Source organism: Neolamprologus brichardi, chromosome 15 (assembly GCF_056152115.1).
Source record: "Neolamprologus brichardi isolate AB-2024 chromosome 15, ASM5615211v1, whole genome shotgun sequence".
NCBI lineage: Eukaryota > Metazoa > Chordata > Actinopteri > Cichliformes > Cichlidae > Neolamprologus > Neolamprologus brichardi.
In genome coordinates this window covers 12,537,548-12,552,897 of record NC_142118.1, presented here as the reverse complement: position 1 = coordinate 12,552,897, position 15,350 = coordinate 12,537,548, and the positions used below count along the sequence as shown (strand labels likewise).

General features: G+C 40.1%; 3 protein-coding genes and 1 non-coding gene across 5 annotated transcripts in view; 3 read left to right on the top strand and 1 right to left on the bottom strand.

Annotated features, from left to right (window-relative positions):
• LOC102788627 (pleckstrin homology domain-containing family G member 1) overlaps positions 1-1,381 on the top strand; it is a 39,950-nt gene extending 38,569 nt beyond the window's left edge. For both annotated transcript variants that reach the window (XM_006792502.2, XM_006792501.3), the window contains exon 17: positions 91-1,381. In XM_006792502.2, coding sequence (XP_006792565.2) covers positions 91-1,064 — 974 coding nt within the window. In that variant the 3' untranslated portion in view covers positions 1,065-1,381. The remainder of the gene's footprint in view (positions 1-90) is intronic.
• Positions 1,382-4,558: 3,177 nt separating this feature from the next.
• On the top strand, positions 4,559-10,651 carry tcp1 (t-complex 1). Its single transcript, XM_006792500.3, has 12 exons — positions 4,559-4,705; positions 5,202-5,287; positions 6,012-6,140; positions 6,469-6,566; positions 6,658-6,768; positions 6,883-7,064; positions 7,387-7,513; positions 7,827-8,002; positions 8,156-8,279; positions 9,478-9,670; positions 9,769-9,932; positions 10,232-10,651. The coding sequence occupies exons 1-12, from the start codon at positions 4,633-4,635 to the stop codon at positions 10,443-10,445; spliced, it is 1,677 nt and encodes a 558-aa protein (XP_006792563.1). The 5' UTR covers positions 4,559-4,632; the 3' UTR covers positions 10,446-10,651.
• On the top strand, positions 4,963-5,100 carry LOC118454299 (small nucleolar RNA SNORA29). The gene has a single exon (XR_004843683.1). It is a non-coding gene; the product is annotated as a small nucleolar RNA SNORA29 (small nucleolar RNA).
• Positions 10,652-11,335: 684 nt separating the features above from the next.
• acat2 (acetyl-CoA acetyltransferase 2) lies at positions 11,336-14,773 on the bottom strand. The gene is made up of 9 exons (XM_006792499.3): positions 14,623-14,773; positions 13,671-13,805; positions 13,347-13,528; positions 12,859-12,976; positions 12,622-12,765; positions 12,423-12,545; positions 12,164-12,318; positions 11,969-12,079; positions 11,336-11,589 (listed from the first exon to the last, which is right to left on the bottom strand). The coding sequence occupies exons 1-9, from the start codon at positions 14,669-14,671 to the stop codon at positions 11,419-11,421; spliced, it is 1,188 nt and encodes a 395-aa protein (XP_006792562.2). The 5' UTR covers positions 14,672-14,773; the 3' UTR covers positions 11,336-11,418.
• Between the last annotated feature and the right edge of the window lie 577 nt (positions 14,774-15,350).

Here is a 15,350-nt window from a genome sequence, read left to right as displayed (position 1 = left end):
ATTGTATACCAGTGCTGTTAGTTTATAAGCAAACATGCAAACGTGCCTCACTCACACTTCTTTTGCATCATTTTTTTCTCCCATCTTAAGGTGCAAGGATAGCAGAGTACTCCCATCTGTATGACCAGGTGATGTTTAAAGATTCCTCCAGTCCAACCTCTGCTACCCCACATCACTCCCATCCAGGTCTGTCATCTTCTCCGTCCATGCCTGAGACCTCTCTGGAAGAGGACTGGCTCCACTCTACCTACAGCAACGGAGAGCTGGCCAGCTTTGTCTCCTCGTCTAGCGAGGTGGGAGAGGCTCGAGCATCTTCTACCCCTCAGCGCAGGCTTACTTCAGCCTGCTCCACCCCTTCTTTCTTCCCTCCATCTCCGACCACTCCACCGGCACAGAGATGGAGCTCGTGCATTTCCGCGCCTATTGAGAAAGAAGAGCACGTGTACAGCTCCATTAAGAGACATCCTTCCTTTAATGCACCATCTTTGCCCGCAAAGTCCTCCCCTTCTGCTCAGTCAGTCAGTTCTACTGGCAGCCAACAGAAGTCTGGACTTAAATGTAACGGACTCGATGTAGATCGATCCATAAACAGACTTCATGGTCCAAGTCTAGGCCGAGCTGGCCGGCAAAGTAGCCTCCCAGAGCGGTCTACCCAGGGGCTTTCAGACCTCACTTTACACGATGGCCAAAAGGTGGTGGTCCTGAATCGGGCTTCTGCACTGAGCATACTCACCGCTACCCAGAACTACTTGGCCAACTTCAAAGACAATGGGGAAGATGACGACGACTATGTCGAAATCCGCTCAGAGGATGAGAGTGAACAACAGCGTGACAGGTTGTCGCAGAAGAACGGCAGCTCAGCCGCTCTTGCCGGTCAGAATCGGGGCGTTATCCAGTCTCAGAGTCTACCGTGCACCCCAATCCGCTCCTGCGCCCCACTGAGACCTTTGGACCGCGAGCATTTGGAAAAATACCTGTGGAACGAGCCGCAGCAGAGCCAGCCCAACATCGTCCAGTCTCTGAGGGAGAAGTTTCAGTGTCTGAGCTCCAGCAGCTTTGCCTGAGGCTGTGTGTCAACTAAAAAGCCAAATCTATATCAACAAAGGGAACAATGCTGCTTGGCCTTGACTGCCCTACATCTTAAAACACAAAGAAATGTAAAGCAAATATAACACAACTCTCAGTGTAGATCAGCCATATTTGTAATGACACGTTAATGCCTTCGCCTTCTGTTACAGTGCTTTGAAGTTTAACATAATAGGCGACCATTAACGGTCAAAACGCCACATCAAAGCTTGCATGTAAGCTGCCTTAGCACTCCTAGAGATCGGGGTGGGTTGGTGAGGGGTCGCTAGAACAAAGCAAAGTTCTAAATTGTCTGTAAAAGTGTGACTGAAAAGATTTTAATATTCAAACTCTTTGATTGCTTTTTGTGTTGAACCTTGTAGACATAACTGGTGTCATATGAACTGTTGTACAGTAGTTCAGGATACTGACTGAAATGTACTCTCTTCTGTGCTCAAGGTCTTAGACTTAGACTCAAACATCTAGTGGACAGATTGTGGCCACCACCATGTCAGAAGTAGCTCTTCAGTGGTGTTCTTAAGGTTAATTTTAACTGCACTTTCATCTCTAGTTAATATTTACCTATATAGGAGAGGTGACCCAGATTCGTGGCTAGTTTTAAAAAAATTTGCTTACACTATCAAACCGTTCCAAACAAGCAGCTTTACAAATATACAGTTCAGATTCGCAGTCTTCACATGTGCTACTCAGGCTAGTTTTTCACCTTTAGGTGGCTAATACAAGACCCAATAGGTTAAGTATGACTAAACATAGACTTGTAAGTCTATTTGAAGTTGTTGTACGTCACTCTGCCTACCACCTTTCTAGGGTATCGTGCTTTAAAAATTGAGAAGATGCTGATATTTTAGATGATCAATAAGAAATATAGGATTAAATATTTATTTTGAATCTGTGAGCAAATCGGAAATGTTTTTTACGTGTTAATGTCTGGGGCCATCCATCGTGCACAGCTTAAATGTTCATCTCAATAAATAAATTGTGCGTGTGTGTGGATTTATTTTTTTTATATTTAACCTTTGCTTTTAAGGGGGACCACAAAGGAAAGGATTAAGGAGATTTACTACAGTACTGTATATGGTGTAGTTTTGTTTTTTTGTTTTGTTTTTTTTAATTGATCATCATCTGTTTGTTTACCTAGTTTACATCTTGGGACGCTCCCAACTGTCACACTACTGATATTACATCCTCACTCCCAGAAAGTCACCTCGACAATTCGTCAACACATTTGTTTTTTTCTTTCCCATCAAAGCAAACCCAAGATTTATGCCACATTTTGTTTAATTTCTGAATGTCCTATTTATTTGAAAGCATCCCTCTGTTACTGCCCCGTGTCACTATTACTGCGAGCCACCGACTGGTTGTAAATGAAAGAATATATTTATTGAAAGAGTTTTATTATTATTTAGGAGCTCACAAAATTTGTATCAAATACTGTGAATATTATCCGAAAATGTTTCTATCACGCACTGCTTGATAAATACTCACGAAAAAGAAAACCCCACAAACATTTACAAAGCACAAGATCGTGGCCTGTTGTTCATGTCAGGAAAACTGCGTCAAACACAAGTTAGGAATATGAAGTATTTTTGTTCCATTGTACATTTTCGTCCTGTTTCACTGGTGGGGATTGTCAGTTTTCATTTACTTTTTTCTTTTTTGCACTTTTTTTTTGTCCTTTTTTTTTTTTTTTTTACGTTGAATTTGTAAACACTTTGTAAAGATGTACATTTTAGGAATGTTATTCTTCTATGCCATAGGTATGCTTTTTAATGCTTTGATGTTTAAGTTAAGTCTACTGTATTTTTTTTAACTGGCTAGATGTTGTGGCTCAACAAACTATGTTTGAGGTAATAAATACAGATTGAACTCACCTTTGTGTGTGGGTTTTTTTTTTATTTTCCTCTTGTTATCTCACCACACTGAATAATAGGACTCACAGTGGTCAGGAAACTTTTTGTTGTGTACTATAGTTCTTATTAGCAGCAGAGCATGCATGTCATTTACTTAAGTAAAACTGTTTGCAATGGCAGAACACTTCCCAGCACTGAAAGGCACTTCCCGGCACTAATGGTATGACTTTCAAAATCCTACATCACCTCATTCTTAAGTTATTCTATTCACAAACTTATGTGTCCGCTCTTCCTGGCCAGTTGACGACAATACCCCATTGAGCCTTTTATAGCTGAGCAGTCAAAACTAAGCCAAAATGCTAAAGTGTGTTTAAAATAGTTTAATAATAATAATAATAAAAACTACACCCCATGAACCTTTCAGCTGAGGTCTGGACTTTGACTGGCTCATCTCAGCAACTTGCTTCTTTTCTTTTTCAGCCATTGTATTGTAGAGTTGCTGTTGTGTTGGGACCTGTGTCCTGCATAACTCAAGTTGGCAAAGCTTTAGCTGTCAGACAGATGGCCTCACATTTGACTCTAGAATGCTTTGTTACACAGAGGAGTTCATGGTCAACTCAGTGACTGCAAGATGTCAAGGCCCTGTGACTGCAAAACAAGCCCAAATCATCACCCTTCCACCGGTTTGAGGTATGTTCAGATACAGCTTTGCAAATATAAACTATGCTGCCATCCTGTTTTTTTTTTTTTTTTGTTTTGTTTTTGTTTTTTTGTTTTATAAAGTAGAGGCTTTTCTTTTTCTTCCAAACATGTCATACTTGTTCCCTCTTAATTCTTAAAGTAAGGGTGTACTTAGATTTCCACTCACTGCTTAGTTTTTGATAAGCACTCACTGCTTAGTTTTTTGATAAATAAACATAACGGCATATGTCATGTTTTACAATTAATCTGAGGTTGTAGTTACCTAATCTTAAGATCTGTTAAGGACTAGATTATCCTGATATGTAAAAAAGAATTTAAAGAAGGTGTACTTTTGTTTCACCATGACTTTGTAAATAAAAATATTTAATTCATTCGAAAGTAAATGTGCTTGAAATGGAAATATCATCTCTAATATATTATTTCCAAGCAACTAATTTGTCTCGTTGCTAAACATATTATGAAATTATTGAGTATATGGAATTTATGAGTGAAATCAAATATAAAATTAATTCAAATAGTTTTAACTTTCTGTTGATGTACTGATCAAAAATAAATACAAACAGATATTCATCTTTCAATACAAAAATAAAGAAAATACCGCATGAAACTAAGGAAAAAGTCGACAACAAATAGGATATTCATCCGCATAACAACAGTATCAACAGTAGCGGGCGCACAAACAGCTTTAGAGCTTCGGAAGAACCAAGAAGAAGAACTAGGGCGCGGCGCGGCTGTTTTAGGGCATGCTGGGAAATGACGTTTATAAGAAATGACTCAACAAAAACGTCGATTTGTAATTTAAAAAGGGAACGACATCACGTGAAAAAATCTAAAACATTTAATAGCGAGTTCTACCACACAATTAAAAGCTCTCATACTGAAAAGATCGAGATTTTTAAGATATTTTCTTCTCGAACCTTCTTCCCAGTACCGGTTTACCCATAGTGCACTGCGCCGCTTCCTTTCTTCTCGGTTGTGCGGTGGTCTAAAAAAAATGTCGCTATTAGATGGTCCGTTAAATGTGCTCGGCCAGAGGACAACTGGCCAATCTGTTCGCACTCAAAATGGTGAGTTTATGCGCTGCTTAACTTTGTAGGTCAGATAAAATTAGCGTCTCTGCTGTGTGTTTATTATAACGGGCAAGAGAACGGTTTTATGCAACACACGTGTGGATCACGCTAATGCTAGCTAATGTTAGCTAATGTTAACTTAGAGATTGTGCTTCCTGTCTATTACTATTACTAATATTATTAGTAGTATTATCATTATACTACAACACTGCAAATCTATTCTGTCTCAACTGCAGCACGTGTTGCAATTGTCTAATCCCATTTTAGTACCGTCCACTCGCACTGCAATGAATGGAGGGTTATGCTAATGGGATAGAAAAACTCTGTCATGGTCTGAAGGTGTGGCGAGCTGAATGTGCGCCTCTCTGAATGAAATGACAGCATATCCCTCTGACTGAGGTCCGAAAGGTCAAAGGATGTGCCTAGTATCTTTAGATGCATTGAACTTGTTGCTTCACGCTCGCTAGTTACAGTTTCCTTTTTGCTTCTGCAGTTATGGCCGCAGCATCCATCGCCAACATCGTCAAGAGCTCGCTCGGACCCGTTGGCCTCGACAAGATGTTGGTGGACGATATCGGGGTCAGTATCACGTTTGGAAGCCTTTTGTATCACGCTCTGTTTATATGTCATTAAACAAAGGTTACTGTAGTAAACAGAAGGTTTAGAATTGCGATCAAATACATGAAGAAATATCTTGACTTTCAGGATTGTTTGTATTGCAGTTTTAAGCAGCTTAAATCTCGACCCTCACAATTTCACTTTATATTAACATAAAATACCTACAACTGGTGAAAACAACAGACAGGAGTCTCCGTGGACTGTGAGGCTCACAGACAGCAGTGAGAGTAGGAAGGGGGTTGAGGTGTGCACTGGAGAAAAGAGGAATAAACGTCTCTAGAAACAAGATGGAATACATGCACGAGTTTTATTGACACTTAAACTATCATTCATGCTGCTGTTTCTTCTTTGTTATACTATCTTGTAGTACAACAGGTGTTGCTTAGAAAGTATTAAATCAACTTCAGATTGTACAAAATGCAGCAGCCAGACTTCTTACAAAAACCAATAGAACTGAACATATTACACCAGTCTCAGGAGCTTTACACTTGCTACCCAGTGCTTTAAAAATTGATGTTAAGACTTTACATATATTTAAAGCCTTTCATGGCCTGGAGAATATATACTCAAATTGATACTCAAATACATCAACCAGTGCATAGGTTTAGATCACGAGGCAGAAACTATAATAACCACGTAAAAGCTATAGTTGCTTATCAGTCGTGTTTTGTGGTTGTTTCGACAGGACGTGACCATCACCAATGATGGAGCAACCATCCTGAAGCTGCTGGAAGTGGAGCACCCAGCTGCAAAGGTCCTGTGTGAACTGGCTGATCTGCAGGACAAGGAGGTCGGCGATGGGACAACATCTGTGGTGAGTAGCTACCACTAGCTCCACTGGTGTTTGTGAATGTTTTAGCAGCTAATTTGTTGGATTTTACATAATACAGAGCTTCAGAAACTGAATTGCAGCATCCTGTTTTAGTACTATGCACCTGCTTCTTATTACGGGTGTGTGGCTATGCTAACAGGAAAGAGAAACTGTCCATCATGATCCGAAAGGGTCGAGCAGCCTCATTTCTGCCACTCTTAATGAAATGATGGTACAGTGCATGATCCGTATCTTTTGAGTTTTATTGTTGATAGAAAATTAAGCTTGTTCCCATATTTTAGCTCGCATTGTTTGCGTTGCTTTTTCTCAGGTAATTCTTGCTGCAGAGTTGCTCAAGAGTGCCGATGAGCTGGTGAAGCAGAAGATTCATCCCACATCAGTCATCAGTGGATACCGTCTGGCTTGCAAGTGAGATGATGTTAAATGTAAAATCATCCAAATAAGATCATCTTGGATCCGTTGCAGTTTTGTGATGCTCAAACTTGCCGTTATCTTTTAGAGAAGCAGTCCGCTACATTAATGAGAATCTCACTATTGGAACAGACGACCTGGGAAGAGAATGCTTAATCAACGCCGCTAAGACCTCCATGTCTTCCAAAATCATTGGAGTGTATCCTTGATTTGTTTGCAGGAAATCAGCAAAATTTACCAGTGTTTATATTTTGCATGTGCAGAAAGCTTTTCTCTCACTCTCTAAAGTAATTGCCTTGACCCAAGCCTTCAGTGATGCAGACTTCTTTGCTAACATGGTGGTGGATGCTGCCATGGCTGTGAAGTTTGTGGACAGCAAGGGGGTAGCTAAATATCCTATCAACTCAGTTAATGTGCTGAAAGCCCATGGCCGCAGTCAGAAGGAGAGTTTCTTGGTCAACGGGTATGCAGTGAACTGCACAGTCGGTTCACAAGGTAAGTCTGTCACAAAGCCTGAAATTCATGGATTTTAAGTGTAAAAAGTGAGGATGTTGGTGATTTCTTTTGATTAGACTCCCATTTAAATTTGCTGCTATGTCTTTCCTGATGGTGTATGCAGTGATACGCGTGGGAGACAGTAACCATGGCTAAGAGAAAGGTAGTCACAGCAGTTTGTGAACTGTGGCAAAGCCTCTTTTGGCCTGACAGTAGAATAAATAGTTCAGGGACCGTTTTTGCCTTCAAACAGTTTTGTAACTGTTTTTATAATTAATTTTTATTGTCCTTTGGATTTTTAAAATGATATATTGTGTCACAGGTATGGTGAAGCGTGTCGTTAATGCCAAGATCGCTTGCCTGGACTTCAGCCTGCAGAAGACCAAAATGAAGATGGGTGTACAAGTTATTATTAATGACCCAGAGAAGCTCGACCAGATCAGACAAAGGTGATTTTTGAACATTTTTTTTTCCTTTTCTTTAAACAGACACATTTTTAAATCATCCCATTAAATTTACTGTGTTGCTTCATCATTAGCTGACACAGTGATACGCGTGGGAGATATCATAAGCAGCCACATGTGAAGGCAGCAGCTCTTCCCTGAGATGCATGACTACTAATGTTGGCCGGACACTTGTGCATAGCATGCCTTTATAAATATACTGTTTAAAGTGTTGCAGCTTATTGTGAAACTGATAACAAAGCTCAAAACAAAGGAAATGTGGAGGTAAAACTAAATATGTATTTTTGGTTGGTTGCAGGGAATCTGATATTACCAAGGAGAGGATCCAGAAGATTTTGGCATCAGGCGCAAATGTTATACTGACGACTGGTGGCATTGATGACATGTGTTTGAAGTATTTTGTGGATGTAGGAGCCATGGCTGTTAGACGAGTTTTGAAGAGGGACCTCAAACGCATCGCAAAGGCAACAGGAGGTAAGAAAGAAGTAAGCTGCAGTTTGTGTCGATTGGCATTTACTGCTTTTAATATTCACGTATGCATTTAGATGCGTCTGTCACACACTTAAATTTAGAGTTTCCACCAGCAAATATTCATGTTTGACCTTGTGTGTGTTTGTCCATTCATAGCCACCATCTGCCCTTCTCTGACCAATCTGGAAGGAGAGGAGACGTTTGAGGCCACTATGCTTGGCCAAGCTGAGGAGGTTGTGCAGGAGCGCGTCTGTGATGACGAGCTCATCCTTGTCAAAAAGTAAGAAATAAGAACTAGCAGCTGCTTGAGTAGTGGTGAAGCAATACTAAGTCAGTTGCATGAATATAAAGGATTTAATTAAGCGCACTTCTTCTACAGCTTTGGCAAAAGTTGAGGGTTTTCTCTTGTACATAATTGTCCACATAAGACCCCTCATTTTTTATTTATTTTTTTGTTAATTAAACGCTGATGTCGTATTGTCGCCACCCTGCCAGGTGCGTGGCATAGTCACCCAAATTAGTAATTTGAGTAAAACAGTAATGCAGGATTTTGAAATTGATTCCATTGGTGTATCTACTCAAAATCTGAGTTTGTCTCGGTGACTTTTCTAAAAATAGCTTAGATTTTGCTAGGAGGCTGAGGAGCAGCACTGGCAGCTTCCAGTTTTTGATTTGTTTTGTTTTTTATCCTGGCAGTTAGCTTTGAAAAAGTCAGGACTGTGTGATGTTTACAGATGAGACAACTATGTGTTTGTACGCATTGTTTTTGAGTGATTATGAATAATACAAATCCACTTGGAATAGGCTCACATTTTTCTGATAAAAATTGGAAGTAATTGAATGGCATGGTCAGTTTGAATGAGCCATATATTTTCAAGTTAAGCATTAATTGGTTTAGAGCCTCAATAATGCTAGGGTATTGAGTTTCTGTTTATTCTGATACTGTGTGTTGGCCCAGTTCAACTTGAATGAGTTGTTGTAGGCTTGTAAACCATTGTATGACAACTGGAAACAAATTGATTGCATTCATAGCACAGCATATGGTGGATGTGGACCAAAAAACAAGCAAACAAAAAAAAAATATCAGTCAAATGCCAAGAAATATGGCTAACAGATGAGTTGAGAGCCTCAGAAGTTATTTCAGAGATAGTGACTTCAAGAATGAGTCTGTAACTGATGTCAGATGCCTTATGCAAGATTTTGTAACATACTTCATGTTACATTAACATGAAATGTGAGGATTCAGTGAGGACTACATTTTCCTTGAATTTCCTTGAATACCCAGGGAAAGTTTACAGACCTAAAGGACAGGTTTGGCTCGTCTTCTTGTCTCTAAAAACAACGTTTGTTGCCGGGGATCAAGTTCTAGTTTTGGATTTGATCATTTTGTATTTGATTTTAAAATCCTTTTTTCGTTTCTACATCTAGAGTTGATTCTCATTCTGATCACTATATTTTCTGACTTTCTTTCCCCTCAGTACCAAAGCACGCACATCAGCCTCCATCATTTTGCGTGGAGCTAATGACTTCATGTGTGACGAGATGGAACGTTCACTGCATGACGCTCTCTGTGTGGTCAAGAGGGTGCTGGAGTCAAAGTCTGTAGTGCCCGGAGGAGGTGCTGTGGAGGCAGCCCTGTCAATTTATCTGGAGAACTATGCTACCAGCATGGTGAGCTAGCAGCTATTGGGAATCTGGGGTTGATGCTTTTTGTTTTGTTTTGTTTTGTAAAGTAAATTGTGCTCATCAATTTGCTTCAATCTCTTTAGGGTTCCAGAGAGCAGCTGGCTATTGCAGAGTTTGCTCGATCTCTCCTCGTCATCCCCAAGACGCTGGCTGTGAACGCAGCACAGGACTCAACTGACCTGGTGGCCAAGCTGCGGGCCTTCCACAATGAGGCTCAGGTTAACCCTGAACGCAAGAATCTCAAGTGGTGAGTCTTACCTCAGCTGCAAGTTTGTTTATTAGGCATTTCCATTCAGTTAGTCCTTAAACGAGCACACTAACATGTAATTACACTGTCAGTGGTTTGTCTCTGGTTCCATCAGTTTTGATCCTAAAGTTAATCTGCTGTTAGATTTGCCTATTTTGTCTTTAAACTGTTTAAATATGCCAGATTTTTAGATTATATTTTTTTTAGACAGAAGTGTATGAAAGTAAGAATTTATTTTGAAGTTAATCTGTCTTGGACGCCAAGTGAATTTGCATATTTTGGATTCCCTTGTCCTTTAGGATTGGTCTGGACTTGGTGAATGGCAAACCCAGAGATAACCGCCAGGCCGGTGTGTACGAACCCACGATGGTTAAGACAAAGAGCCTCAAGTTTGCCACTGAAGCTGCCATCACAATCCTCCGCATCGATGACCTTATCAAACTGTTCCCAGAGCCGAAGGAGGGTGGGCATTCGTACCAGGAAGCTGTGGAGTCTGGATCACTGCAGGGTTAAGAGGCTCAAAATTGGTCCCAATAGATTCAACTTCTGTATTTATACTCGAGAAGCTCTCCATGGCTGTTGCTCTAGTGTAGGCTGTGCACATTGCCTGTTTACTGTTCTCCCACTCCCTCTGCGTTGGAGCTCTGTCTTCTAGAAGAACTGTAAGCGATTGCTTTTTTTTTTTTTTGGACACTTAATAAAGCTCAGATGGTTGTAAATGAGTGCTGGAGTAGTCCCTTCATAATAACTTTCAAACACATTCAAGTTTATAAATCTTTAATTTCTCAGATTACAGGAAAAATATCTGCAGACATGCCCATGTACAGGAAGCACGAGGTTTAAGAAGGCAAGCATACTTATGGCACTTTTCTGTTTGAAGGCTACTGCCTACACAATTTAAGAAGGTCCCTTTAATTCCACATGGCAAGATACTGGAATGTTCAGGTTTTTAGAGCAAGCGTATTTAAAATCCTGTAAGATTAGGAATAATTTACATTCTTCAGAGACAGTAACATGCTTGTCCATACTTGGTACTAAAAACTATCTTTTACAGAGTTAGTGTTAAACCTTATTTGCCTGTATAAGTAACTGATAGCAGCTGGTTTTTAAATGGAACAGTATTAGTTGTCTGCTTGACAACTATTGAATGTAATATGGGCTCTGTCATATATATTACCAGCATTGTTATATTTAAGCTGCTACTGCTATTACACGTTAGCCATCAGTATATGCTAGAGTTACATATTTGTACTGACAAGACTTCTATCATGAATTCCCAAAATTCAAAAGCTAAAACCTGAGGACAGTTTAGTTTAAAATGAAGATCACAGTGAGAATTACAGCACACACTCAGTTTTGCATCAAGTATTGTGATGTAAAGAAGATAAGTAAACTTTCTTTTGTGTAAACAATGATTTTCAGTATCCATTAAAAAAAATAAGATATGATCAAGTGCAATATATTAAACAGCACAGAGGTACTTGTCTCAGACTCTTTCTACACACATGGCGATACCCATTCCTCCACCAATGCAGAGAGATGCAATTCCCTTACGCCCTCCGGTCCTCTGGAGAGCATGCAGCAAGGTCACCAGCACTCTGCAGCCAGACATGCCAATAGGATGGCCCAGAGAAATGGCACCACCGCTCACATTCACCTGAAGAGAAAGGGACAGGGATGATTAACATCACTTACTCTTTAAGGCTGATTCTAACCAGATGAAAGATGGTATACTGTAATTGCACAGCAGGTGCAATTACAGTATTTCATTAAAAACTTTAAAAAGTAAGTAAACTTACTTTTTAATGTTTTTTGTATAATTATGTGTTTGTATCTGTAGCGCAGCATACCGATCCCATGGATGATTAATATATCTTTTCTTGCCATGAGCTGCAGTAACTTTTTTTTTTAAGTTGAGGAATCACAGCACAGCAGGCTTGAGTCAAAATCAATTTCCAATTTATATGGTCTTTTCTTACAAAAAACATACAAATCATACAAAACATACAAAAAACAGTAATACTGTTAAGAATCACCTTTTCTTCATTCAGGCCAAGCTCTTTGACCACAGCAACTGACTGTGCAGCAAATGCTTCATTGATCTCAAATAAGTCGACCTGGTCCAGCTGCCAGCCCGCTTTCTCAACCTGGGAGGAAATGAAAGTTGTAAGTAGTAAAAGATATATAAATAAAATTCCTATTATCATATTTAATCGCTGTAAAACTCTCACCGCTTTCCTAATGGCTGGTATTGGTCCCGTTCCCATGATAGAAGGGTCGAGACCAGCTTGAGCCCAGGATACAATTCTGGCCATTGGTTTTATGCCACGCCGCGCAGCCTCTGATTGGCTCATCAGGACAGTTGCTGCTGCTCCATCATTTATACCTATGAAGAGATAAAAAGCAGGTTTCAAAATATCAGTGTAATTTTGCTCCAACCTGCTGGCAGATATCTCAGTGTAAGTGGTGGTTCACGAATAACCCTGGAACCTGAAGCATTTCCTGCGGTGACAGTGCCGCTGCTGTCCTTGACGAAGCAGGGTTTGAGTTTTGACATGCTGTCCATGTTGCTACCATGCCGAGGAAACTCATCAACCTTCACCTCCACTGGACCTGAAGGTCAGAGAAACATGTTTGCACTATATGCATCATCATAACTATCGTATAGAACTGTGGATTGGAAACCTACCTTTTCTGGATGGCACCATGATGGGGACAATCTCCTGATCAAAGTACCTCGCCTTCTGTGCAGCTTCTGTTCTGCTCTGAGACTTGACAGCAAACCTGTCCTGTTCCTCCCGACTGACACTCCACTGCTTTGCAACATTCTCAGCTGATAAAAGAAGAATCAGAACAAGAAGTAATGAGTGATACAATGCAGCATACAACCACCGGCTACTGTGTGAAAACAGATCCACATCCTAACCCGTGATTCCCATGTGGTAGCAGTGGAAGATGTCCGTCAGGCCGTCTGCCACCATGGAGTCCTGCAGGGAGGCATCGCCCATCTTCACTCCTGCTCTCATATGCACTGTATGAGGAGCCTGAGTATACAAAGAAGAAAACAAGCAGATTGTTTCTTATGCTGAGATTCTACCTTTTTACACAGGTTCACAGGTGAAATAGTGATTTGGTAAGCTTGACTGGCCACTTTGTTAGGTACACCTACTCAACTGCTTTTAGCACAAATAATCAACCTATAACATGGGAGTACATTCAGCTTCATTTTAGAAAAGTGCTTTGAGTAAAAAAGCGGTATATACAAGCCAAGTAGATATCAAAAAGTTCAAATTGAACAATTTGTCATACTGTACAAGTATACATACTGTCATACTTTCACAATAAACTTTAAAAATCTCTAAACAATCTGATCGGTTTCCATTTTCATATCTTTCTTCCTCATTCACTACCTACCCTGCTCATACTCTCCATGCCTCCTGCCACCACCACAGTGGACTCTCCAGTCAGGATGGACTGAGCTCCCAGGCACACAGCCTTTAGCCCAGAGCCACACACCATCTGGCAGCTCCAGGCCGGGACAGGGTAGGGGATACCTGCTCCAACACTGGCTTTACGTGTTGGATTCTGCCCATGACCTCAAAGAGAGAGAAGCAAAAATGTAATTATAGAAGGCTCATGAATGGCTGGAAATATTGCCAAACATGTCAAATCTTTGATGTTCAGTAGGTATTCCCAAATCTGCCTTCCTTTTATCTTAGTTTGTTCAACAGTTTCTACCTGCTGTTAGGACATGTCCCATGATAACCTCAGAAACCTCATCTGGTTTCACCCCAGCCCGCTTCAGAACGTCCTTGATCACTGCTGAACACAGGTCATGTAGAAGCACCGTAGACAAAGCACCGTTCAAGGACCCTTCATAAAAATGGAAAGTTCGTTTTATGAAGAAGTAAAGAACTCCAAAATGTTTTTATTTACACGGTGAGCCGTTCTAGTAACAGTTAGTCAATTTTAGGCCAGTAAGGTATATTTAAGTCTATTCAAAATAGAATATAAGAATGTTTTCTGATAATCTGACAATTTCAGCCCCTGAAAAGTCCATCCAGCTTTCCAAAAGTCAAAACATATTTAATTTAAACGCTTAAAACCAGATCAAGACAATGCAGATGAAAAAACTACCAGTTATTAATTCCAATTCAACTCTATCAAAGTTAGAGTTGCAAAATCAAGACTTTTTATTTAGTTTATATCTACAGAGAATAAAATAATACACATAGTAAAATTTGGTAAATGACTGAATTCAATGCCAAATTTAAAAATAATCACATCCTGGTAAGAAATCACGCCCATCTTGCTCCACACAGCGTGCGCTTTGTAGGTAGCCAATGATAGCAGTCTCGTGCTCCGTGGCACTAGGACCAGTGAACCAATCAGTGACAGCAAAACACTAGACATAAGAGCGAGCCAATAGCAGGTCTGCATGACTTGGCGTGAACTGAAGGACACAATCCAATTAAGGAAATTAAAAAAATGTCAAGCAAAAGCTGCTAGTGCTAGAATAAATAGTACAGGATATACGCAGTATGCTATACACAAAACAAGCTAGCAACGAAAAACGTATTAACAACAGAAATCAGTACAGCTATCTGTCTGCATCAGTAAGCCGCATTACAGCAACGTTGGGCGAGCTCCTCTTAATGAATATTTTTACTTATTGTGGTTTAGGCTTTACCAATCGGCGTCCGGGCGGCAGAAACTATGACGACACTGTCGGTGCTCATGTTGACAAGCAGGTGTTTGAAGCTGGAGTCCTCGCTCAGAGTGCTGGTTCCTGTCTGCACGCTCGCTCTGCGCTGTTGACAGTGCGTGGACGTCTCAACTGTTTTTCTACAAGTGTAACTGAGAAGGGGGCGGGGAGGCACAGCGCCACCATATGGTTGGGAGGATAAATGTTTATTCATTAAAAAATACCTTTTGTTTTGTGGAGTCTATTTAATATTTTATTTATATTTACAGTCCATTGGATTATTGCCATGTTAAACTTGCACTTAAATTTATAAGCACTTTAACACCCCATGTTTTAGCTTTTTCTACTTCTTAGCATGACCCAATTTTAACCAATTGATGCCTGAAATTTACATTGTATAACAGAGTTTTTAATCTTATTTTCATAAGGTACACAAAGAGTTTTATTGGTTCTTAAACATTTTTATAAAGTGCTGCTTAAATTTTTTCAAGCTCAAAAACCTTTGTTTTGTGGTAATAACACAAGTCACGGGAAAATGCTGCTTTGTCACAGGTTGTAAGATAAATTACACAAGTCCTTTTACATGTTTATGTCTCCTCTGACTCATCCGATTATAAGGCTACATGAAATAATGAGTTTCCACATTTAATTTGGTTAATAATGGGTTTCACACCATAGTATTAAAAATCTTTATTGGTATTTGGTCAGTACAT